Genomic DNA, 24,856 nt, shown 5'->3' with positions numbered 1-24,856 from the left:
ATTAAGGCCCTAACGCACCTTTGTAAAAGGAGCCTAAATGTAAGACTTGGAATATATTTCACTGCAATGCTGTAACTAGTATAAAATGTATCCATTGTGAGTTTGGAAACCTGGGATATAGCTAAGCTCAAAATTTAAAATCTACTCAGCTGGTTTAAGAGATTCCTATTTTTTATGGCATTCCTTTTTGGTTTTTATTTGTTTGAAATTTTACTGATGTAAATCGCTGAGAAATGTGTTAATACTGGGTGTAACTCTGGACCAAAGCCTAACTAGGAAAGACCAGGTGGACTCCATAATCAGAAAGGGTTTCTTCACTCTCTGGAAGCTTCGGTCCATTAGAGCATATTTTGATGTGTCATCATTCACAATTCTGGTACAATCCCTCATCACTGTAACATCGCCTACTTGGCAATTTACACAGCGACTACAATTAGTGCAAAATACAGCAATCAGACTGATCCTTGGGTTGAAGAAGTTCGACCATGTTACACCTTCCTACCGACTTCTGCATTGGCTGCCGATGGAGGCACGTGTGAAGTTCAAGTTTGCTTGTTTCTATTACAAGGTACTATTCGGTTTAGCCCCTAAATACATAACGGACCTTTTCTCTTTCTCAGCCACACTTAAATTTTGTCTCCCCTCCGGTTAGAGGATGTAAATTCAAAAGACATCATCAACATCTCCTCTCACACCAGGCACCCTCTCTGAGTCCACCTACCACTCCTTTGCTCCACTATCCACTAAAACTGTCTCCTATTCCTGCAAGGCCCCCTGGTACCTTCCATATCACAGATAACTGAAACAGAAATGTCGAATACTGGAACGCAAATGGAAAAAATCTAAATCCCCCACCGACAGACAGTCCTGGAGGGCGAATATTAAGTTCTACAATACTGAATTAAAAAAATCAAGAAAGAACTACTAGGGCAACAAAATCGCCAGATCCAACAACCAAAGTAACACACTGTTCAACATTTGGCGTTCCATATCCTCTAAATATGATTCCGCAACACTCCCCTCCTCTCCATCTGCCGATGATCTAGCAAAATTTTTCAATGAGAAAGTCACTACCTTACGATGCTCCTTCCCTCCAACACCCTCTTACAACTCTCTGGTGCTTGCCGTCTCCAACCCTAATCAAACCGAGGCCAACCATATCCCAGCCGATAGATCCTGGACCGCCTTCGAGCTCGTTTCCGACTCCCAGGTCTCCAAACTCTGCCTCAAGTTAAAATTCTGCAATTGTACCTTGGATCCTTTCCCCTCCTACTTATAGGAGAATATTCCCACACAAGCCATCTCATCTCTCACCAAACTTATAAATTCCGCCCTACTCTCAGGCCTATTCTCTGCAGAAATGGGACACATTGCCTTATCCCCTCTACTGAAAAAAGCTGATCTATACCCCTCCACACCATCCAGCTATCGCCCAATAGCTAACATTCCTCTCCTGACCAAGATGTTGGAGTCCATCATAGCTACCCAACTCTCATCCTATCTTGAGAGATTCTCCATTCTTCTTCCCTACCAACATGGCTTCAGACCCAACTTCAGCACCGAATCCCTTTTGTCCTCTTTAATTTCAAAAGTCCAACATCTTCAGTCTTGCAACAAGTTCGCTGTCCTTCTTCAATTTGACCTTTCTGCAGCTTTTGACATCGTCCATCATGACATACTAATCCTCCAACTTTCTGAAATTGGCATAAACTCCACAGTCTTAGATTGGTTCTCAAAATTCTTACGTTCCCGCTCCTACTTCGTTAACATGAATGGCACCTCATCCTCCCCTTGGAAACCGATTTGCGGAGTCCCTCAGGGTTCACCTCTATCTTTTCAATGTTTATATGCCCTCCCTGAAACTCCTCCAACTATCCCCCTTGGAGACACTTTACACCTACGCAGACGACATCCTTGTCCTCCTCGAGATCGATTCTAACCTCACCAACCTCTCTGATAACATCTCTTCTTGTATAACGAATCTCCAATCCTGGGCGCTCACCGTTCAAATGAAACTAAACGAGACCAAAACAAAACTACTCTGGCTCGGCCCAAAATTAGATCAGCTACCCACCCTCATCCCACTATCCTCTGGCACCAAACTGCAGCTTGAGCACTCAAGCAAAGTTCTGGGAATCATCATTGACTCTACACCTAAACTCCTTAGTAAAAAAATGCTTTTTCAATCTTCACATGTTAAGGAAAGTAAGATCCTGCTTCTACCAACAACACTTCGCTGTCCTCGTTCTATCCATTATTCTATCCAGGCTGGATTACTGCAACTCCATCTACTTAAGCCTAACAAAGAAAAGTCTTCACAGACTTCAGCGGATTCAGAACACCGCAGCCAAACTAATCTTCGCTAAGAGCAAATTCGACCACGTCTCCCCGCTTTTGTCTAAGCTTCACTGGCTCCCAGTTATCCTCAGGGTTCACTACAAATGCGCCTGTCTAGCCTTCAAATCTCTACACGGCATCCTTCCTCCCCTCTTTCCTCTATCTTGGCTCTCCTCGAATCCTACCTCCACTAGATCCACTCAAAAATTCAAATTATCCTTCCCCTCTTTAAAAGGCATATCCCATACAGGAAAACTTGGGACATCCCTCCTCTTCAGGATCACCGAGCTGTGGAACAGCTTCACTGCCCCTCTTCGGAGTTCGACCTCCCTCCAACGCTTCCGAAAACATTTGAAAACTTGGCTTTTCGCTAAAATGTAACTACTCCCTCCCTCTCCATTATACTAAGTCCCCTCTTTCTTTCTTTTTACTAAGCCCTTCTCCTTTCCATTGGAGTTCCTTTCTATATTAATTCCTGTAAACCGTGTCGAGCTCCACTTTTGTGGAGATGATGCGGTATATAAACTTAAGGTTTAGTTTAGTTTAAAGATCTAGAACAATTGCTTATGTCTACTACTTATGGGGAATTTACGAAACGCCTAAAAACATATCTGTCCCTAAAGTACTTAGGCAACTAACCTCATCCCACAATAACTGATCCCTGTGAGTTCTTAATCACTAGTTTCTAACTTTGCTAATTCCACTCAACTTGTAGCACCATTCTATCAATGTTAACCAGCAGAACTTTGCTAAGTCCATTAAAACTGTAACATCTTCTAATTATTGTAAACCGCACACAACTTCACGGTCCTGCGGTATATAAACTGTTCTATTATTATTAAACATTATTTAGGAGATTTTTGAAAGATTGAAAATGTATTTCATTCTTTAATGTAGCAGTATGTTACTTTTGTTAAACTGCATAGATCTGATGGGTAATGCGGTATAGAAATGTTATGTTATGTTATATTATGGTATTGTCACTTAGCTACTGAACCCACCAAAAGTTTTAAGTTGTTCTGAGCATAGGATATTGTGTAAATGTAAAAAAAACCCAACAACAACAACATACCAGTGCAGTTTGATCCTGTGTTTGATCTTCCAGCACACAGTACTGCTGTTGAATGAATTATGCAAAGTCATGCAGGTGACATTTTTCAAAACTGTCCTCCTAATGGGGGGACCCATATGACCCCAAGGTGGAAGCAATCTACTGATATGCAAAAAATAAGGCCACCAAACAGCAAAAATCTGAAAGACCAGAAAGCATCAAAATGAAACTTACCCGGGCCAAAAAAAAGCAGGTGAAGCATACCACGTGAAAAACCAAGTGTTGAAAGAAAGAAAAATATATTTCCCAAAACTACTGCAGATGAAATGAGAGAGGATAGAAGAATGAGGGATGGGCTTCTAAGAGGAACAGAAATGTCTGTCCTGGCAGAAAGATCTGACAAGACTCATCAGTGTGGTTACCGCAAACATTTACAATAAACTTTAGGCAAGGTTTTGACTTCTCTAATAGGAACTAAACTTGATAAATACAGGAACACAAGAAAGCAAGCAATGTGCCACAAGAACATTTACCGATTTTAACTCTTCCTCTTTCAGGGCCTTCTCCCATGACAAGAATGTTTGCTGGCTTCTGCAAAACACAAAAGTTCAAATTTTGCTGTCAGCATTGGCTTTCAGAGGTCTCTGACTCGCAGCTAAGAATCCACCTCATGCAGATAACAGGTTGCAGGTTAAGAAGCAGAATATCCAGTTAACGGGTTACAATTTGTCATAGTTACAATAGATGGTTTTTCTTAACTCGACATATGCATTTCTTTGTAATCCACTGGGGTGTTAGGTAAAGAGGTCAAGTTCCTGTTAAACTGGGACGTATGCAGGTGAGGCTGGACTCATTTAGATCACTGGTCTTTGACCTGGGGGCCGCCACGTGAGCCGACTGCTGGGCACGATGGACCACTGGTCTGACCCAGCAGCGGCAATTCTTAGGTTGGTTTGGTTTTATTTCATTTTAGAATGACTATCAGTCAACAGGAATTGTACAATATAATTAGAAATCAGCAATCAAAGAACAATAATGTTCTTTCAAATTAAACTAATCAAGGAAAAAATTTCCAGTCATACATTGTAATTATTAGTTCACAAACTTAGGAGGAGAAACTATAAAAAGGACAAACTAAGAAAATAAGCTGGTAATTAAAGATGGAGCTTGAAGTAATTCTGGAAAAATTGAAGTCAATTCTCATGGTGTGCTTGTTATCATTCGTCCTTTACTGGAAATAAATTTCAAAATAAGCATCTCTTATCCCACAATAAGAAAGGACTCATTTGAAGAAATGTAACTCCTACCTGAGGTCTCACAACTGTTGGCTTCTCTTCTGGGTACATTCTTATTTTACATTTCATAAATGTGGAGGGGCATAATTAAAAAAAAAAAGTCTAAGTCCCCTTTTGGCCTAAGGCCCTAAACGCTGAAAGTAGCAGCAGGGAAAATGTCCATTCTCAAAAAAAACATCCAAAATGAGGGGGTTTTCAGAATGGCCTACCTCTACATTCAGCAATTTAATCGCCTTAGAACACATTATCAACCAAAAAATTGGCCAAGTCCCAAACGCCCAAAACAAGACCTTTTAGGCGAAGGAGGGGGCCTTCGCCTAAAAGCTGGATTCTGTAACTGGCATCTGTCAAAAACAACACAGGTTACAGAATCCCCCCCCTCGCAACGATCACGACAGGAGAGATGCCTAATCTCTCCTGCTGCGATCGTGATCCCCCCTGAACTGCCGCGAACCACGGCAGGAGAGATGCCCATAGGAGGGGCCTTAGGTGCCTGGGCCAACCGGAATTGGTCCAGTTGCCATAGGCCCCTCCTGTGGCTGGGGCCTTAGGCGTCTGGCTCAATCAGTCCCTACGCCCGCCATTCAGAGGATGGTGGGCCTGCCGGGCGGACGGACTTGGAATCCGTCCGTCCAAATTAATGTAAGTTCAGGGGGGTGTCGGGGGGGGGGGAGGTGATTAGGGGTGGCAATTGGAGGTTTGGGGGCGGTTGCGGGAGGGGGGGTGCACCATGGGCAAAAGGGCCTGGGATCCTTCCTGCCCATATATGAGGGGGGTGGAGGGTCACCTTGACAGGAGGGGTTGGGCTCCCTCCTGCCGGTATTTGAGAGAGTCGGGGGGGGGGTACGGGGGCTTGCACCTTGGCAGGAGGGGTTGGGCTCCCTCCTGCTGGTATTGTTGGGGTTCGGGGGTGGATCCCGATTGCTGCAGGAGAGATTGGGCATCTCTCCTACTGCGATCACAATCCATCCCCCACCCGAACTGCCGTGAACTGAGGCAGGAGAGATTGGGCATCTCTCTTGTCGCAGTTCGCAGCAGTTCGGGGGGGGGGGGGGATTGCGATCGCGGCAAGGGAGATAAGCCATCTCTCCTGCCATGATCATTGTGGTTTGGGGAGGGCAAGTTGCTGGGGCTGCTGAGCTGATCGCTGCAGCCGCGATCAGCTCAACGGCTCCTATTCAGAACTTATACCTGTTTTAACTTGGTCTAATGAAAACGTATAAGTTCCAACTGGGCAACCTACTAAAGTTTTTGGTTATACTTGCTGTACGACTAAGGGCTCCTTTTACGAAGCCGCGTTCGTGGTTTAATGTGTGTAATAGCGTGCGCTAATTTGCCGGCTGCGCTAGCTGCTAGAGCAGGCAGTAGTTTTTCGGCTAGCGCGGGGGTTAGCGTGCACTGAGAAAGCTGCTAACGTGGCTTTGTAAAAGGAGCCCTAAGTCTAGGTCGGCCCACCTCCCGCCCTTTCCCCTCCTCTAAAAACACCTCTTTTCGCTCTAGGCGTTTAGAGGCAGTGGAAAAGCCTAAGCTGGTTTTAAATACATCTAAAGCCAGCTTTGATTATCGGTACTTGGACGATCTGGCTTTTCGATCGTCCAAGTACCGATTTAGGCCACTTTTTGAACGTTGGGGTTCTGTGGGGTTTTTTTTTAATTGTGAGCCCCATAGTATCTATATGCTTGAAAACCAATTTCAGCCACCATTCTCTGTCAGAATCAATAGCAAACTGTACCAAAAAGGTAGCTGGAACTAGTGCCTCGGGATCTGTTCTCTCTAGGAAATTTGTTAAGTCCAAACTATCTACAGATAAAATCTGCTGGTTAGTACTCCGTTTCTTTTTCTTCTCATGTAAATAATAAACTTTGGAGAGAGGTGGATATGAGGCCTTCAAAATCTCAGTTAAATATCTTTTAAACATATCTTGAGCATATCTTGGCATTTTTGTACAACCCCTAGAAGGCTTGAGTGGGCGGTATAATAAATTTTAAATAAACTTGAAACCTGATTAACTGAAAATGCTTTAGGAAAGTTTATAATCCTGAGATTACATCATCTGACAGCATTCTCCAAAATCTCTTCTTTTAAATGTAAATTCCCATTTGTCAAAGCTTGAGCCTCCAGTGTATTTAATCTGGTCTCATAATCTAAAGTTCTATTTTCCAAAGTTGAAATTCCATTTTTAATATCAAAATCTTCTGAGAAAACCAAAGTACAGCAGGAGGAAAGAACTTGTATGTGATTGCCCAGAGAGCGTTGCATAGTTGAAATAGCCTCCCAAATAGACCATCGGTCTTTGTAATGGGGTAACATCTATTCCAGCACCCTCGGAGGAAATTTGAGTACTCGAATCCACAGTAGAGGAAAAAACCTTCACAAGTTTCACTCCATGTTGTTGCTTCAATTTCTCCACCAACAATCCAGTAGACTCGTCTTGCTCCAAACCAGCTGCAGATTCCTCTCCGGCTCCACAGTGATCGACTTCCAAAGTTGTCCCCATCGACAGAGGTTGTGTCAGCGAACTCTACTCTTCCAGAGACAAGGTGACGCCTTCAATGGAGGACATGCATGCTTCTGCCAACACGCTTCTTCCTGCTGAAGCTCCCTCCAGTCTCTGCTCTACAAAGGTGGCCATTGGTCCCATTATTAGTTAACTTTTACTAATTCATCCGGGAAAACCATAGAAACATGGAAACATAGAAAATGACGGCAGAAAAGAGCCACTGACCCAACAAGTCTGCCCACTCTAAGGACCCTCCCCCCTAAGTACTTCCTCGAAGTGAACCCACATTTTTTCTTAAAATCAAGCACGTTGCTTGCCTCAATTACCTGAAGTGGAAGGTCATTCCAATGATCAACCATCCTTTCTGTGAAGAAATACTTCCTAGTGTCACTATGAAATCTCCCACCCCTGATTTTCAACGGATGCCCTCGTTGCTGTAGGTCCTGTAAGGAAAAAGATATCTTCTTCTACCTCAATACGGCCAGTAACATATTTGAACGTCTCTATCATGTCTCTCCTCTCTCTGTGTTCCTTGAGAGAGTATAGCTGCAACTTACCTAGACGTTCCTCATACGTGAGATCCTTGAGTCCTGAGATCATCCTGGTGGCCATTCGCTGAACAGACTCCACTCTCAGCACATTCTTTTGATAATGTGGCCTCCAAAATTGAACACAATATTCCAGATGAGGTCTCACCATGGACCTGTAAAACGGCATTACAACTTCGGGCTTTCGGCTGACAAAACTTCTTCGGATGCAGCCCAGCATTTGCCTAGCCTTGGATGAAGCTTTCTCTACTTGATTGGCAGTCTTCATATCTTCACTAATGATTACTCCTAGATCCCGTTCTGCAGCAGTTCTTGCTAAGGCTCACCATTCAGAGTGTAAGTATTGCATGGATTTCTGCTGCCAAGGTGCATAACTTTACATTTTTTGGCCTTAAAACTCAGTTGCCAAGTTGCGGACCATTGTTCCAGTAAGAGTAGGTCCTGCGTCATACTGTCGGGCCCTGTGCTTTTGCCCACTATGTTGCACAATTTAGCGTCATCTGCAAATAATGCAATTTTACCTTGAAGTCCCTGAGGCAGGTCCCGTACAAAGATATTAAATAGGATAGGACCCAAGACCGAGCTCTGCAGCACTCCACTGATCACTTCTGACGTTTCAGAGGGAGTACAATTTACCACCACCCTCTGAAGTCTGCCACTGAGCCAATCTTTGACCCATGCTGTCAATGTTTCCCCTAATCCCAACAAACTCATCTTGTTCAATAACCTGCGGTGTGGGACACTATCAAAAGCTTTACTAAAGTCCAAGTACATGACATCCCATATCTAGCTTTTTTGTTACCCAGTCAAAGAAACTGATTAGATTGGATTGGCAGGACCTTCCCTTTGTAAATCCATGTTGGTGGGGATCCCTTAGTCTCTCATCGTTCAGGATCGTATCTAATCTGTGTTTAATCAATGTTTCCATAAGTTTATACACTATCGATGTGAGACTTACCGGTCTGTAATTTGCAGCCTCCATCCTGCATCCCTTTTTGTGCAGCAGAATGACGATCTTAGATTTCCTCTTCACCATTGGTAAAAAGTAAAAAAAAGAAATCTTGATGGCGTAAGCAGGCTTCAAAAAACCAAAAAGGTATTACCAATATCGTGAAAAAGTCTCTAATTGAAAAATTGGTAAAAAACCCTTTTTATACTCAGCATCAGGATAGCACCTGCACTGTAAATTTAATCTTGCAATTTGCAATTTTCAACAACTAAATAAGGGAATTTCAGTACAGGCTCAAATTTCCATATGAGTGACCAAGGCACCGGGCAGGTATTCATAGGTGACTAGCACCAGACCAGAAGATCTAAATAAACCCTGCCCTGTAGATCATAATTACCCTTTTTAATTATTATCATTCAATAAATAAATACAAAGTGCAGACGTGCAGACGTTGTGAGGAAAAAAAGAGGGGTGAGAGAAAATTTTATAAGATATGCTTGAAATCCCCTTGAAAAATCAATCACAAAAGCATCAAAAATCAAGAATAAATAATGAAAAATAAAAAACAAGCAATCAACTAGGCTGGATCTTCTTAAATTCATAAATACATAAGTTCATATCACCACTATGTCTCCGTTCATCAATCGTAAATCACACACAAATATCAAGTGAAAACAGTAAAATCATGAAAAAACACTGGAGACCAATTGACTTAGCTGAATCTTCTCAAGTCCATAAATTCATATCAGCAAAGTCAATTGGTCTTCCATTGTTTTTTCATGATTTTACTGTTTTCACTTGATGTTTGAGTGTGAAGCTAAGGAGAGAGGCAGAAGGGAGAGAAGAGGAGTTGGACAGAGGAGGCAGAGGGTGAGGGGCCAATGGCGCTCAGCCGTTTGGGGCGCGTTATAGGCAAGCATTAAAGGTGCTCACCTTAGCGAGTGGGCCTTTGTAAAGGGCCTTAAGAAGGGACGAATCACTGAAGAAGAGGAAGAGGACAGCCACAGCAGACACAGAAGATGCTACATAAATAAACAGGGAAAAACCATTTCAGACAACAGACCGGCAAGCGGACAGCAATGGAAGCAGCAGACAGAAGCAGGGATCTACCCAGTTTTCTGCACCGTCTGCCATATGTACGACTACCTCCCCTCTGGGAGGCGGTCTTATGTATGCATTCGATGCGAATAACTGGAGAGCTTGAAGAAACAAATCAGACTCCTAGAAGGCAGAATACTGGAACTAGAAGCACTTCGAGCAGTGGAGGAAGAGGACAGAGAGGCAGAGAATGTCAAGATAGAGGAAACCATTGAGGAAGAAGTCCGGAAGTTAGAGAAGTTCATCAAGGAGGCATATAGGGAGGCCGTGAAAAATCACCAGCGACAGTGGAACTGCCAAGAGGCACCTACAGGGAGTGAGGACCACCTGGAGGACAACCACAAGGAAGAAATCGGTGACACAGCGAGATCTGGAAACAGCGGAGGGAACCCACATGAAGACAAGTCCAGTGCAAGCCAACGCCAGGATGAGGGAAGATGGAAGTGCACAGAGGACACGGACCTACGGCTGGAGAGATAGTCATACACCAGGGACACGGACCTGCGGCTAGAGAGGCAAGAGAAGACAGAGAGGACAGCGATCAATGTGGGGGACTCCATCATCAGACAAGTTGACAGCCACATAGCGTGAGGACGACAGGATTGGCTGGTGACCTTCCTACTGGGAGCCAAGGTAGAAGACATAGTGAGCCGCATCGACAGGATCATCGACAGCGTGGAAGAGGAAGATACAGCGGTGGTGATCCATGTGGGGACAAACAACATGAGCAACAGGAACTACAGCAGGGAAGGACTGAAGGACCAGTTCCGGATGCTAGGAGAGAAGCTGAAGACCAGAACATAGAGGATAGCATTCTCGGAGATCCTGCCGGTACCTAGGGCCGATGAGACGAAGCAGATAGAGCAGCAAGCAGTCAACGCGTGGATGAGGCGCTGGTGTGAGGAAGAAGGATTCCATTTCGTGCGCAACTGGATAACATTCTAGGGGAAGAGCAAGCTATTCAAGAAGGATGGACTCCACCTCAGTGGAGAGGGAATGAGGCTACTTGCAAGCAACATCAAGAGAGAAATTGAGAAGTTTTTAAACTAGGAAGAAGTGGAAAGCCGACAATCGACCAAGAGTCGATGGTTCAGGAACCGGTATACCCAGAGGATACCGTGCAGGAAGATAGCAGGGAAGACTCACTGGATCATAGGCAAGATAGAAATCCTGACGTACAAAAACGCCACAAGAGGGAAGAAATTGCAAGAAAGTAACAGGCCACAAACTTAAGTGTGTGTACACAAATGCAAGAAGCCTAAGAAATAAGATGGGGGAATTGGAAACTATGGCACAAAAAGATAACCTTGACATCATCAGCGTCACGGAAACATGGTGGAATGAGGAAAGCGCCTGGGACACTGTGCTACCGGGATACAAGCTATACCACACAGACAGAGTAGGTCAAAAAGGTTGGGGTATTGCCCTATACATCAAAGAAGGAATTGAGTCTACCAGAGAGAACACGCCGGAAACGAAAAATAAGGTAGAGTCTCTATGGGCCAAAATTCCGGGAACAAAAGGAACGGAAACGAAGATTGGCATCTACTACTGACCCCCCAGGGCAGTCCGAAGAAATTGATGGAGAGATGATGGACGAGATTAAATGCAACTACAAGGGAGGCAACGCAGTTATCATGGGTGACTTCAATTATCCGGGGATAGACTGGAACCTAGGCATCTCCGACTGCGGTAGGGAGACCAAGTTCCTGGATGCTGTAGGCGATTGCTTCCTGGAACAACTTGTCAAGGAAAATACAAGAGGAAAGGCGATTCTGGACTTAATTCTAAATGGACTTCGAGGACTGGCACAAGGTGTAGAAGTAGAAGGGACGCTGGAAAACAGTGACCAAAATATTATCCGCTTCTACCTGGACACAGGGGCAAAATATCGATCCAGAATGTCAGCCACGGCACTGAACTTCTGAAAAGGGAATTATGAAAAGATGAGACTCATGGTGGGGAAGAAGATTAAGAAGAGGATAAGCACTGTAAAAATGCTAGAGCAAGCATGGTCCCTTTTTAAGGGCTCAGTTACCGAGGCGCAAAATCTATATATATCGCATATCACCAAGGGGTCCAAAAGAAAAAAGAACAAGGAACCGGCGTGGCTCACTGTAGCTATGAAGGAAGCGATCAGAGACAAGAAGACTTTGTTTAAGGAATGGAAAAGGTAAAAAATCAACAAAAACTGGAAAAAGCACAGACAACATCAAAGCTGATGCCACAAGGCAGTAAGAAGGGCCAAAAGAGACTATGAGGAAAAGTAGCCAAGGAGGCGAAAAACTTCAAACCATTCTTTCGCTATATTAAGGGGAAACGACCATGGAATAAAGGGAGTGCTAAAGGAGGACAAAGCCATCGTCGACAAACTGAACATATTTTTGTGTCTGTATTTAGCGAAGAGGATATACACAACATACCGGAAGCTGATAGGCTATACGCAGGAAATGAGGACGGGAAACTGACAGGGTTGACGGTCAGTCTAGAAGAGGTGTGCAGGCAGATTGATAGGCTTAAAAATTATAAATCCCCAGGACCGGATGGCATCCAACCGACATTAATCAAGGAACTGAAAGGGACTATAGCTGAACTGCTTCAACTAATAGCCAATCTGTCGATCAAATGGGGAAGGATTCCGGAAGACTGGAAAGTGGCGAATGTCACGCCGATCTTCAAAAAAGGTTCGAGGGGAGATCCGGGAAACTACAGATCAGTAAGTCTGACCTCGGGACCAGGAAAGATGTTAGAGGCGCTGATAAAGGACCACATCATTGATCACCTTGATGAGGACCAGCCAGCACGGCTTCAGCAAGGGAAGATCTTGTTTGATGAACTTGCTGCACTTCTTCGAGGGAGTAAACAGCCCAAGCCGTGTATTCAGGCATAAACTGGCTTCATAGCCAAGCTTGTTAGCATTCTGGTATAGTGCTTCACAGTAGCATTCAAATCAAAGACGCAAAACAGAAAAAAATTCTACTGAAACTGAGAAATAAACTTCAAAGTAAAACCCTAGTGAGTTCTGACCTACTTACATTCCAATTAATATATTTGGTACTTCCAGCTGTGAAAACAGGAACACGGGTCCATGGTCCTGCCAGCTTCTCGCAAGGAACGTTGCCATGGGAACAGCAGTTGCAAATCCCATGCTTAAGTTATTCTTAGCAAATGCTGGAAGAAAAATATCCCCCCTTCCTCCATGGAAGACAGATATCAAGAGGTAATTCTGATCCAACTGTGAAGAAGAATCTCCTCTCTTCTAACCAATGGTGACAGCGACAGAGCGTCAGGCTCCCCTAGCCCACCCACATCCAGCATAGCCATCCCTTCTCTGCTGCTCAATATCCTGACTGCATAACCCTGTTCTCTGCACTCTGAAAAGCAGATTAAAGGAGACACAAGCTATCACTTTCAATGAAAGACAGATGTCTTCAGAAAGGACCCTGATTCACTTCGTTGCTCAGCCTACTGTGTTGTCAGAGATCTCTTTTCTATTTGATATATAGTCTCTTCCCTAACCTCTATCATTATCCTGCACTGCTTGTGATTCCATTATTGTTTTTGTCACTGTCTCCAGAGGGATTCTATGTCATGATGTATTCACCATTCTTTGCATTATTACTACCTGATTTTGATTCTGAGTTTACCCCTCTGGAGTGTCATTCCTGTGGCTTTTTATTCTGAATACTACTTTTGGGACTTATAGTAAGGCCTGAATTCATACCAGCTGATATTCAGTGATGTAAGTGGACAAGAACCTCGCCTGCCTGCTTAAATCACTTATAACTACCTAAGTGCCCCCGAACTATCTCTGCAGACAACCCAACAAAAAAGTGGGCAGGTTAAGAGCAGTACAGGAAGTGGTGTTGGGAAGGAGCTGGGGGTTTATGTGGGTGTCAGCAATATTTAGTGCCGGCACTTGCATAGTCAAGATAAGCAGGTGTATTTAGGACAGCTCAAGAGAGCAGAGGGAAGGAGCAGAGCCCCTTCACTCCCACCCCTTGTAACTACCATTGGATTGGGGAGGGCTCGTTCCTGAAGAGAGGACTTCGAGACTGATGGGCTGGGGGAAAGGAGTAGGAAGGAAGGAACATTTTGGAAAGCCAAGATGGGGACTGAAAATTCTTAGAAGTAAACAGCTAGTCATGCAGGTCCCAGCCAATGTTCAGTGTGGGCCTTACACGAGTCCCAGCTGAATATTGCCTGCATAGATTCTGGCAGTTATCCCCAACAAATTTAGCCCTGATATTCAGTGCAGGTGCCCAGACTAAACATCCAGGGCTAATCTAGCTAGAGATGATCAGTGTTTAAATAAATGCAGTCTGCCACCAGCTGAATAGCAGCCAGATAGTTTCCAGAGTCGCCATATATGAAGTTGCTGAAACTCCTAGCTATGAATTCAAGTCTTGTTGTTTGTATCAAATACAACATTCCAGTGGAGAACTCTCATCAAGATGGATATTCATGTTTTATGACTCTATGACCTGGATACATATGACTTGTGGATAGATGGATAAGTATGTGAAGAGGGGTTGCAACAAAGACACAGACAAAATAAAAGCGCAAGAGGTGGCATTCATGAAACATAAAAGAATGCAAGAAGAGGAACACAGATGAGATTAATGGATAAAACTGAATGACGTGAAGAGAGAAATATGACTGACAAAAGCTCCGACAGAAGAACAAATGGCTAAAAACATAAAGAAGGGTGACAACACTTTTTCAAGTATACTAGTGAATGGAGAAAGGCTAGAAATGGAATTGTGAAAATGCAAAATGCCATGTGGAAGGGGACGAGGGAAAAACAGATGTGCTTAATAAATACTTCTGTTTTCTCTTCACCAAAGAAAATTTTGGAGTAGGACCTCAGTTGGCTGATAAAGGTACATATGAAAATGAAGTTGATATTGCACCATTTACGAAAGAAAGTGTTTCTGAACATCTAGAAAAACTGAAAATGAACAAAGCCATAGGGTCGGATAGATCTATCCCAGAATCCTGGGGGAGCTCAGAGAGGTTCTAGTGCGTCCTCTTAAAGATTTAATACATCCTTGGAGAGAGGGGTGAGGGGAAGGAGGATCCAAAGGATTGGAAAGTGGAGTTGGAGAAGAAGCGAGAAACTATAGGCTGGTAAGCCTTACTTTGTAGTTGAAAAGGTCATGGAGACACTGCTCAAAGAAAGGATAATGAGTTTACTGGAATCCAACAAGTTTCAAGATCCAAAGTAAAATAGTTTCACCAAAGAAAAATTATGCCAAACAAATCTGATTGATTGGTTTGCCTGGAAGGCACGACAATTGGATAGTAACATAGTAAATGACGGCAGATAAAGACCCAAACGGTCCATCCAGTCTGCCCAACCATACATGCTCCATAAATTAATCATTTAATTTAAATGGTCCTTTTTCTTAGATATTTCTGGGCCAGAAACCCAGAGCCCTGCCCAGTAGTGTGCTTAGGATAGCAGACGTGCTTTTGACATGGGCATCTTAAGAACATAAGAATAGCCTTACTAGGTCAGACCATGGTGGCCAATTCAGGCCACTAGTACCTGGCCAAAATCCAAGGAGTAGCAATATTCCATGCTACCGATCCAGGGCAAGCAGAGGCTTTCCCCATGTCTTAATAACAGACTCATAGAAGGCTCATAAATAAACTCAGCAGGCTAAAGGTAGGATGCTAGGGTCCATCTTGGAGGTTAGCGCCCAAGAAAAGGATCTGGGTATCATTGTAGAACTTCCACCCAATGTGCAGTGGCGGTGGCCAAAAAAGCAAACATGATGCTGGGAATTATTAAAAAAGGGATGGTTAACAAGACTAAGGGCTCCTTTTACAAAGGTGCGCTAGTGTTTTTAGAATTTTAGCATGCGCTAAACCCGCGCTATGCTTCTAGAACTAATGCCAGTTCAATGCTGGCATTAAGGGCTAGCGCGCTGCAAATTAGCACATGCTATTCTGCGCGTTAAGGCCCTAACGCACCTTTGTGGTCAAATATATTTTATTGAGCAATCAAAAGCACAACATAGTAACACAAAATACAAAAACAGCTCAAAAGTTTTGAAAAGTCCCCAAAAGAGCCACCCCCCCAAACCCCCCAAACCCCCCTCCCCACCAAACCCACCCCTGGGTCCTCCTTCGAAACACAAATTAACAGAGAATTTGAATAACAAACTATGCAAAAAGGCACAAAAGGGAAGTACAAACAAAGCATCAATTAAGTATCCGGCTACGAGCCAGAGGGGTCAAAGTATTCCAGAAAGGTTCCCAAGTGGTCTGGAAAAGACGACCCTGTCGAGAAGCCAAGTCAGTCACATCCCTTCGCTCCCACATCAAAAGAGAGATCATGCGGCTCCTCCAAAGGGAATAGTCCGGAGCCTCAGCTTCAAGCCATTTCAGCAGGATGCATTTCAAAGCAATCAGGATAGACCACTTAAGGAAAGCTGCAACTCCCTTGGAACGTGGAAAGTAGTGAGGAACAGTCCCAAATAAAAGCAAAGGGGAACTGCGAACAGTAACATGCCAAATAGACTCCACAAAAGCAAATATAGCAATCCAAAAAAGGTGTATCTGAGGACAAGTCCAGAACATGTGGCCTAAGCTGGCTTCCGGAGCCTGACAACGAAGACAGGCTGCATGGGGACGGAAGTGAGCCAAATAAGCCCTTTTAGGAGAAATATATAAACGAAAAATCAATTTAAAATGTTGCTCCCAAAAGGTAGTGTATTTACGAAAAGCAGGCAGTCGCCGGACAGCCTGAAGGAGGATATCAGAAGGCAAATCAACAGCAAGATCATCAGACCAAGCATCTCGTAGCTTTGAATGGGCAAACAAAGGGCATTCATCCTTCAAATGGCGGTGATGAAACGTGAGCGGGACCGGTTGTTGAGAACCAAGGGTAAAGGCTGTGGACAAAGTCTCATGATAAGCGGCCTTCAAGGAGCTAGAAGGTAAAGAAGAAATGTAATGATGGATTTGCATGTAAGCAAAATAGTCAGCAGCAGGGAGATCGAATTCAGCTCGCAACTGAGCAAAAGATTTAGTGACGCCTTCATCATTAACCAAGTGAAATAGATAATGAATGCCCTTTGTTCCCCACCGAGCAAAGCTCGGCCCATCAATCCCAGGTAAGAAAGAACCATTGAAACGAATAGGAAGGAAGGGAGATACAGAATGAGAAAGAGTGTGAAATTTACAGACCCAACGCCAAACCTTCCGTAAGGGTAGATGTAAAACTTTCATAGAAAGAGACTCAGGTTCTGAAGAAGGAACAGAATGAAGATAGGCACTGAAATGAGTGGAAGAAAAGCAGGAAAGTTCCAGAGCTGAGGTAGTAAATGCCGAAGTACCCCTAAAGAGATCATTAATATGCCTCATTCCACAACCAACTGTCAAATACCGGAGATTCAATAACCCCAAGCCACCCCTATACCAGGGAGTCGCCGCCCGCTTATAAGGCAAGCGAGGCCTCTTCCCTGCCCAAAGAAATTTCTGGACCAGACGCTCCAATCGGCGCTCGTCACGAAACGTCAAATAAAGGGGAAGGACCTGAAAAACATAAAGCCAACAGGGGACCAAAAGCATGTTGTACAGGTGTACTCGACCCAAAAGTGAGAAAGGAAGGGACTCCCAAAGGTGCAACCTATTTTGTAACGTTTGAAACAACGGGGTTACATTCAGCCGGTACAAACTAGATAAATCAAGCGGAATAGTAACCCCCAAGTACCGCAAAGAAGAATCTGCCCAACGAAGAGGGAAAACACCCCGCCACGAAGTACGTAAATCTGGTGGAAAAGGTAAGGCCAAAGATTTATCGAAGTTAAGAGACAGCCCTGAATAAAACCCAAATTCAGAGATGAGATCCAGAGCCGCCGGGAGAGAATCTTCAGGTCGGGTAAGAATTAGAAACATATCATCCGCATACGCCAGAGTCTTGAGTTCGAAGTCACCGACCGAGAGACCTCGAACCTCCGCGAACCCCCGAAGAGTGCATAGCAACGGTTCCAAAGAAAGAAGAAACAAAAGAGGGGAGAGAGGGCATCCCTGTCGGGTTCCACGAAGAATGGGGAAAGAGTCAGTACAAGTCCCATTAACAAGCAATGATGCTAAGGGATTAGAATATAGGGAATGCACAGCATCTAGAAAGAACCCCCCGAGCCCCACATACTCCAAGGTACGAAATAAGAAGGACCAGTGAATGCTATCAAACGCCTTAGAAGCATCTAAACTAACAAACAAGGTCGGAATCCGGAAAGATTGACACTGGGCAAGAGCAAGAAGTACCTTGCGGACATTATGTACAGACTGTCGGCCCCGAACAAAACCTACTTGATCCTCGTGGATAAGCTGAGGTAAATGAGGAGCAAGACGATCAGCCAACATACGAGCAAAAAGTTTTAGATCTACATTGATCAATGAAATGGGACGATATGATTCCGGCAAATCAGCAGTCTTACCAGGCTTCAAGAGTAAGGTAATAAGGGCCTCATTTGCAAAACGTGGAAAAGAACCACGGGCCACAGCTGCATTAAAATATGCCAATAAAGGTCCATAAAGTGTCGGAGAAAGGAGCCGATAGAAATCACCCGAGAACCCATCCGGGCCCGGAGCCCGATCAGAGCGGAGCGATTTAATAGCAGACTCCAATTCAACCGCCCTAAACGGACTATTAAGAGAGGCAATCGCATCCGCTGACAAACGAGGCAACCCAGAAGAGTGAAGATAGTCCGATATCATATCCAAAGAAGCGTCTTCCGGAGCTTCATATAACCGACTAAAGAAATCAAATAAGACCCCAGAGATCTCAGAAGTCCGAGACACCACACCTCCGCCCTGGGTACGCATAGATAAAATCGGCTTCCTGCCAGTCGTAGCGTTAACCAAACGAGCCATAAGACGGCCGGGTTTGTTACCGTAGCGAAGGAAACGATGATGATAAAAGGCTTTACATTTTTGGGAACGAGAATGGAGAAGGGAGTTCAGGGCCACCTGAGTAGATAAATAGCAGTCTCGAGTCTCCGGAGAAGGATGAAGAGAAAAGGACCGCTTTGCCAGACGTAAAGCCCGTTCCAGAGTAACGATCCCCTGGTTAATACGCTTATGACGAGCACATAGAAATGAAATGATATGTCCCCGAATCACCGTCTTCCCAGCCTCCCAAAACAAGATAGGATCATCCATGTGGGGAGCATTATTTGTCGAATAATCGTCCCATTGAGTCTGCAAAAAAGCACGAAATTCCTCATCCTTAGCAAGGTAAAAGGGGAACCGCCAGGACTTTGTGCGGAGGTACGTAGGATCCAAGACAACATCAACCCAAATCGGTGCATGATCCGAGATAGATAAAGGGCCAAGCTCCGCCGAGTGAACAGAAGGAAACAGAGAAGAGGACAAGAAAATATAATCGAGACGGGACCAAGTACCATGGGCACGAGAGAGATGGGTATAGTCACGAACCTCAGGGTGTAGAAGACGCCACGGGTCTACAATCGAAAGGGAGTCACAGAAATCAGAAAGGAGATGACCTCTGGAACCCAAAGAAGAGGCAGAAGAGCTAGATTTATCCTGATCAGGATGCATCACCAAATTAAAATCTCCCAAAAGAAGCAGCGGGTCATCAGGAAAGCGAGAACGAAGCTGAAGCAATCGCTGTAAAAAGGCTGATTCTCCAGAATTAGGGCCATATACCACTAAGAAAAGATAAGAACGACCTCCCAAAGTAAGGCGAAGAAGCAAGGAGCGACCGTCAGACGACTTATCAAGAACCTGAACACCTATTGGCGAAGACTTACGGACCAGCACTGCTATGCCCCCATGGCGACCCGAAGAGGAAGCAAAAAACACCTCCCCCACCCAGGATCGACGTAACTTAAGATGTTCTGCATCAGTCAATCTAGTTTCCTGTAGACAAGCAATGTCAGACCGGTATCGTTGTAGAGCAACAAGTATTTTGGATCTCTTGACAGGCGACGTGATCCCCCCCAACATTCCAAGAGGTAATTCTAAAAGGGGTACTCATGGCAGAAAAGCAGGAGGGAAGTAGAGCCAGAAAAGGAAAAGCAGGTGAAATCAACCCCAGGGGCCCAGCCTCCCCCAGAGCAGTAGGAATCGCCAAAGAATCTGAGTGAACAATAGAAACCAGCAAAGAAACATATCAAACTCATTAAAGAAACATACCGAAGGAGGACCCCCCACCCCCTGAAACCCACCCCACCAACTCTCAACCCATCCACCCCAACCCACCCCATTCCCCCCCACCCCCCTTTCCCAAGCCCCCCCAAATCCCCAACAAGCCCTGCACACACACCCACCCCAGTCATCCGACGTGGAGTGAGAGGGGAGTCACAAAGATGTTAACAGGGCCCTGGTCCCCCCCACCCCACCAAGTAGCACAAAACAATCACCCCCTATACATGCAAGCAGAAACCCCACAGGATAGCTGAAGAAAACTCCGAGTCCCACACCCCCCCCCATCAAACACACACACTTCAAATATCCATCAAACCACACAATCCCCAGAAGGAGGACTCAAAACCAACGCACCAAAATACTAAGCTCACACAAACGGAAGTACCCCAGGCAAACCCCCATCCACAAACATACCCCCTCATTCAAGTCACAAACATCCGAAACAAGTGGCAGGAGCCTCTAAGGGTCAGGTCACCCAAGCATGACTGCAAAGACACCCAAGTCCTGGGAATAGTGTAAAGGAGGCAACGCAGACATCACACCAGCATCCCACAGCCACAGAAAAAATTAGTAAGGAGAAGGCACACAAACAGGGTGCAACATCAAACAATCCGCAAAATGCCAAGCGGATAAGTAGAATGTCCAAAGTTCAGTGCCAACCAAACCACCCACCACAAGTCCCCCGAGCTCGTCACAAACCCCCTCAAGGGATGCCACTGGAGGAAGACCACGCAAAGAAGGTAGACCAAGTCCTCAAACAGGCCCAATGGATCCAAAATGTCAAGGCAGCATCCAAGGTGGCTATAGTCATAGAGTCACAGGCCCCACTCGGAACCTCCATGGAGGGAAGAATGGGACAAGAGAGCAGAGGCCAAGCCACCGGCAAACTCCCACGAGGGTCCCCGCCAGGAAACGATCCGCACAAAACCACAGGAAAACCACCGGCACGTTTACAACCAAAGTCCCATCCAGGAAGTAAGCCCCAAAGAAAGCAAAACCTCAAGGGGCCGATGATGGACCAGATTCACCGGGCAGGGCATCCAAGTAGGCCTGCGCTTCCTCTGCGGTTGCATAGCTCCTCCAGCCGGCGGTCGTCCAGATCCTCAGAGTGGCGGGATAAGAAAGTTGGAATCGGAGCTTCCTTTCATAAAGAGCCGAGCAGACCCTGGAAAACCGGCGACGCCGGTCCTGCAGCGCAGGGGAGTAGTCCTGGAACAAGCGGACCGGCGTCCCGTCAAAGGCAAGTGTGTTCCTCTTTTTTCTGTAGTGGCGCATCAATTCAGCCTTATGTGCAGAATTCAGGACTTTACAGATAGTAACCCGCGCCCGGGTATGGTCATCGGTCCGCCGACCCAGGCGGTGTGCACGTTCCAATCGAATGGGCCCCATCCCAGCAGGGAGCGGTAATTCAGTCTGGAGCCAGGACTCTAAAGTAGGGAGTAAGCTAGCATCAGAGACCGTCTCAGGCAGCCCAATGAGACGCAAATTATCGCGTCTAGATCGTTTTTCTAAATCTTCAATCTTGTCTTCCTGGCGTCGAAGTAAACTTTTTAAGGAAGAGAGCTCTGCTGCCGAGGCATCGTGGGAGTCCTCCACTCGGGCAACTCGGTGCTCCAGCTCCCCGGTGCGTCTGGTGGTATCTGTAATAGCTGACTCGAGCGAAGCTAATTGGGAAGAAAGCTGGTCGAATCGGGCGTCCAACGCCCGCACCACAGAAGCCGATAACGCCTCTATATGAGCTGCAGAAAGTGGGAGCGCAGAGCCCGTCTCAGCCACCGCCGCCATCTTGATATCAGCACGCGAGGCTCGCACCTCCCGGTCCTTGGCAACGCGGCTAGATTTTCCGCTCATGGTAGGGCTGCCCGATTGTGGAGAACGGTCCATGCACTGTAAAGAGGTGAAATCACATCCAAAAAGGATTGAATCCTATAAGAAAGAGGTGCAGGGGGACCCAGGGCCCCGGAGCTCGAGCAAAACGCGTCCTGCCCGGCTCAGCACATCACGTGACCCTAACGCACCTTTGTAAAAGGAGCCCTAAGAATATCATAACACCCCTGTATTGCTCAATGGTGCAACCTCAGCTGGAGTATTGTGTTCAATTCTGGTCTCCTTATCTCAAGAAAGATAAAGTGGCGCTAGAAAAGGTTCAAAGAAGAGCAACCAAGATGGTAAAGGGGATGGAACTCCTCGCGTATGAGGAAAGACTAAAGGAACAATACTGAAAACTGCCCACGCTCGACCCCCTTGAAATCCAACCAAATTTTACAGGGGTGTTGTCTAGGGTTTCAAATTTAACTCTGCAAAATTTTTTGGATCTATCTCAATTTGGTCAGGAGCTAGGAGTGGTTGAACAAAAGCAATCGATCCACTCCCAGGCTTCGTGTGAATTAAAACGCCAACTTTGCTTAAGCACTGCGGCAGAAGGAAACTACCTAGGAGTTTGAAATTTAGCAGTTTGGTATAACACCTTGGGGCAAGTTTCTGTGCCAAGTTTGAAATCTTTTGCGAATCTGCTTCCATTTCTATAGGTGAGCAAAGTAGGCAAAAAAATTCACAAATGAAAATTTTGGGCACAGTTTGGCTCCATACTGCTGCTGATAGGTAAGTCAGCTGAGAGTATAACTTTACCAGCAGACATGTACCATGAGGTATTTCCAAGATTTGCAATATGAGCTTTTACAGTGAAGTGAAGCTGAAGATATGACCATCCCAAAAATATGGCTTTATGCATTTATGCAAATTTTCACTGTTTTTCAGATTCAAATAACTCTAATGTGTAGGTTTTGGGGGGGGGAGGGTTTGTGGTTATCATTTGAAAGAGCATGTTTTTTTGCTACAGAAACTATCCTGTTTCATCTTGGACCCGACCTTTCTTTGGTGAGAATTAAAGCTTCAAAGATAAGCATCAGGTGTATATGCGCACGAATGTTTAATATTGAAAAGGGATACTAAGGGAGCTCAGAGAGGTTCTGGCGAGTCCTATTAAAGACTTGTTCAACAAATCTCTGGAGACGGGAGTGATTCCTGAGGATTGGAGGAGAGCGGATGTGGTCCCTATTCATAAAAGTGGTCACAGGGATGAAGCAGGAAACTACAGGCCGGTGAGCCTCACTTCAGTTATTGGAAAAATAATGGAAGTGTTGCTGAAAGAAAGGATAGTGTACTTCCTTGAATCTAATGGGTTACAGGATCCGAGGCAACATGGCTTTACAAAAGGTAAATCGTGCCAAACGAACCTGATTGAATTTTTTGATTGGGTAACCAGAGAGCTGGATCGAGGACATATGCTAGATGTAATTTACTTGGATTTCAGCAACGCCTTTGATACAGTTCCTCATAGGAGGCTGAAGTTAGGACCCAAAGTGGTGAACTGGGTCAGAAACTGGCTGTCGGACAGACGCCAGAGGGTGGTGGTTAATGGAAGTCGCTCAAAGGAAGGAAAGGTGACTAGTGAAGTCCCTCAGGGTTCGGTGCTGGGGCCAATCCTGTTCAATATGTATGTGAGTGACATTGCTGAAGGGTTAGAAGGAAAAGTGTGCCTTTTTGCAGATGATACCAAGATTTGTAACAGAGTAGACACCGAAGAGGGAGTGGAGAATATGAAAAAGGATCTGCAAAAGTTAGAGGAATGGTCTAATGCCTGGCAACTAAAATTCAATGCAAAGAAATGCAGAGTAATGCATTTGGGGATTAATAATAGGAAGGAACCGTATATGCTGGGAGGAGAGAAGCTGATATGCACGGATGGGGAGAGGGACCTTGGGGTGATAGTGTCCGAAGATCTAAAGGCGAAAAAACAGTGTGACAAGGCAGTGGCTGCTGCCAGAAGGATTCTGGCCTGTATAAAGAGAGGCGTAGTCAGTAGAAGGAAGAAGGTGTTGATGAGGTCATTGGTGAGGCCCCACTTGGAGTATTGTGTTCAGTTTTGGAGACCGTATCTTGCGAAAGACGTAAGAAGACTTGAGAGAGGAGGGTGACGAAAATGATAGGAGGCTTGCGCCAGAAGACGTATGAGGAGAGACTGGAAGCACTGAATATGTATACCCTAGAGGAAAGGAGAGACAGGGGAGATATGATTCAGACGTTCAAATACTTGAAAGGTATTAACGTAGAACAAAATCTTTTCCAGAGAAAGGAAAATGGTAAAACCAGAGGATATAATTTGAGGTTGAGGGGTGGTAGATTCAGGGGCAATGTTAGGAAATTCTACTTTACGGAGAGGGTAGTGGATGCCTGGAATGCGCTCCCGAGAGAGGTGGTGGAGAGTAAAACTGTGACTGAGTTCAAAGAAGCGTGGGATGAACACAGAAGATTTAGAATCAGAAAATAATATTAAATATTGAACTAGGCCAGTTACTGGGCAGACTTGCATGGTCTGTGTCGGTATATGGCCGTTTGGTGAAGGATGGGCAGGGGAGGGCTTCAATGGCTGGGAGGGTGTAGATGGGCTGGAGTAAGTCTTAACAGAGATTTCGGCAGTTGGAACCCAAGCATAGTACCGGGTAAAGCTTTGGATTCTCGCCCAGAAATAGCTAAGAAGAAAAAAAAAAAAAAAATTAAATTAAATTAAAAAAAAAAAAAAAAATTTAAATTGAATCAGGTTGGGCAGACTGGATGGACCATTCGGGTCTTTATCTGCCGTCATCTACTATGTTACTATGAAAAAACCCACCAAAATATACTAAAATGACACTGGTGATAATTCTTTTCTCTTTTTTTGTGGCGTAGCGGGTATGTAATTTGATCCCGTGAAACGTAGGCCACGTTGGACTGAGAGAAGCAAGCAACGGTCCTGGTTCTTAAAGAGCACAAGAACAAAGCTAAGTACTTCAAGCTCTATGAGGTTTAAAAGTTTACAGCACATATGCACTTTTTGAAATGGCACTTTAAAGC

The 24,856-nt window shown here is 45.1% G+C and overlaps 1 protein-coding gene across 5 annotated transcripts in view; it reads right to left on the bottom strand.

Annotated features, from left to right (window-relative positions):
- CDK19 (cyclin dependent kinase 19) overlaps positions 1 to 24,856 on the bottom strand; it is a 276,135-nt gene that overhangs the window by 107,876 nt on the left and 143,403 nt on the right. For all 5 annotated transcript variants that reach the window (XM_033936298.1, XM_033936299.1, XM_033936294.1 and 2 more), the window contains exon 5: positions 3,922 to 3,979. In XM_033936298.1, the coding sequence (XP_033792189.1) occupies positions 3,922 to 3,979 (58 nt within the window). The remainder of the gene's footprint in view (positions 1 to 3,921; positions 3,980 to 24,856) is intronic.

The sequence above is a fragment of the Geotrypetes seraphini genome, chromosome 3 (genome assembly GCF_902459505.1).
Source record: "Geotrypetes seraphini chromosome 3, aGeoSer1.1, whole genome shotgun sequence".
NCBI classification, from domain to species: domain Eukaryota; kingdom Metazoa; phylum Chordata; class Amphibia; order Gymnophiona; family Dermophiidae; genus Geotrypetes; species Geotrypetes seraphini.
Note: the sequence above shows the minus strand (reverse complement) of the source record. Positions and strands in the feature narration are given on the sequence as shown.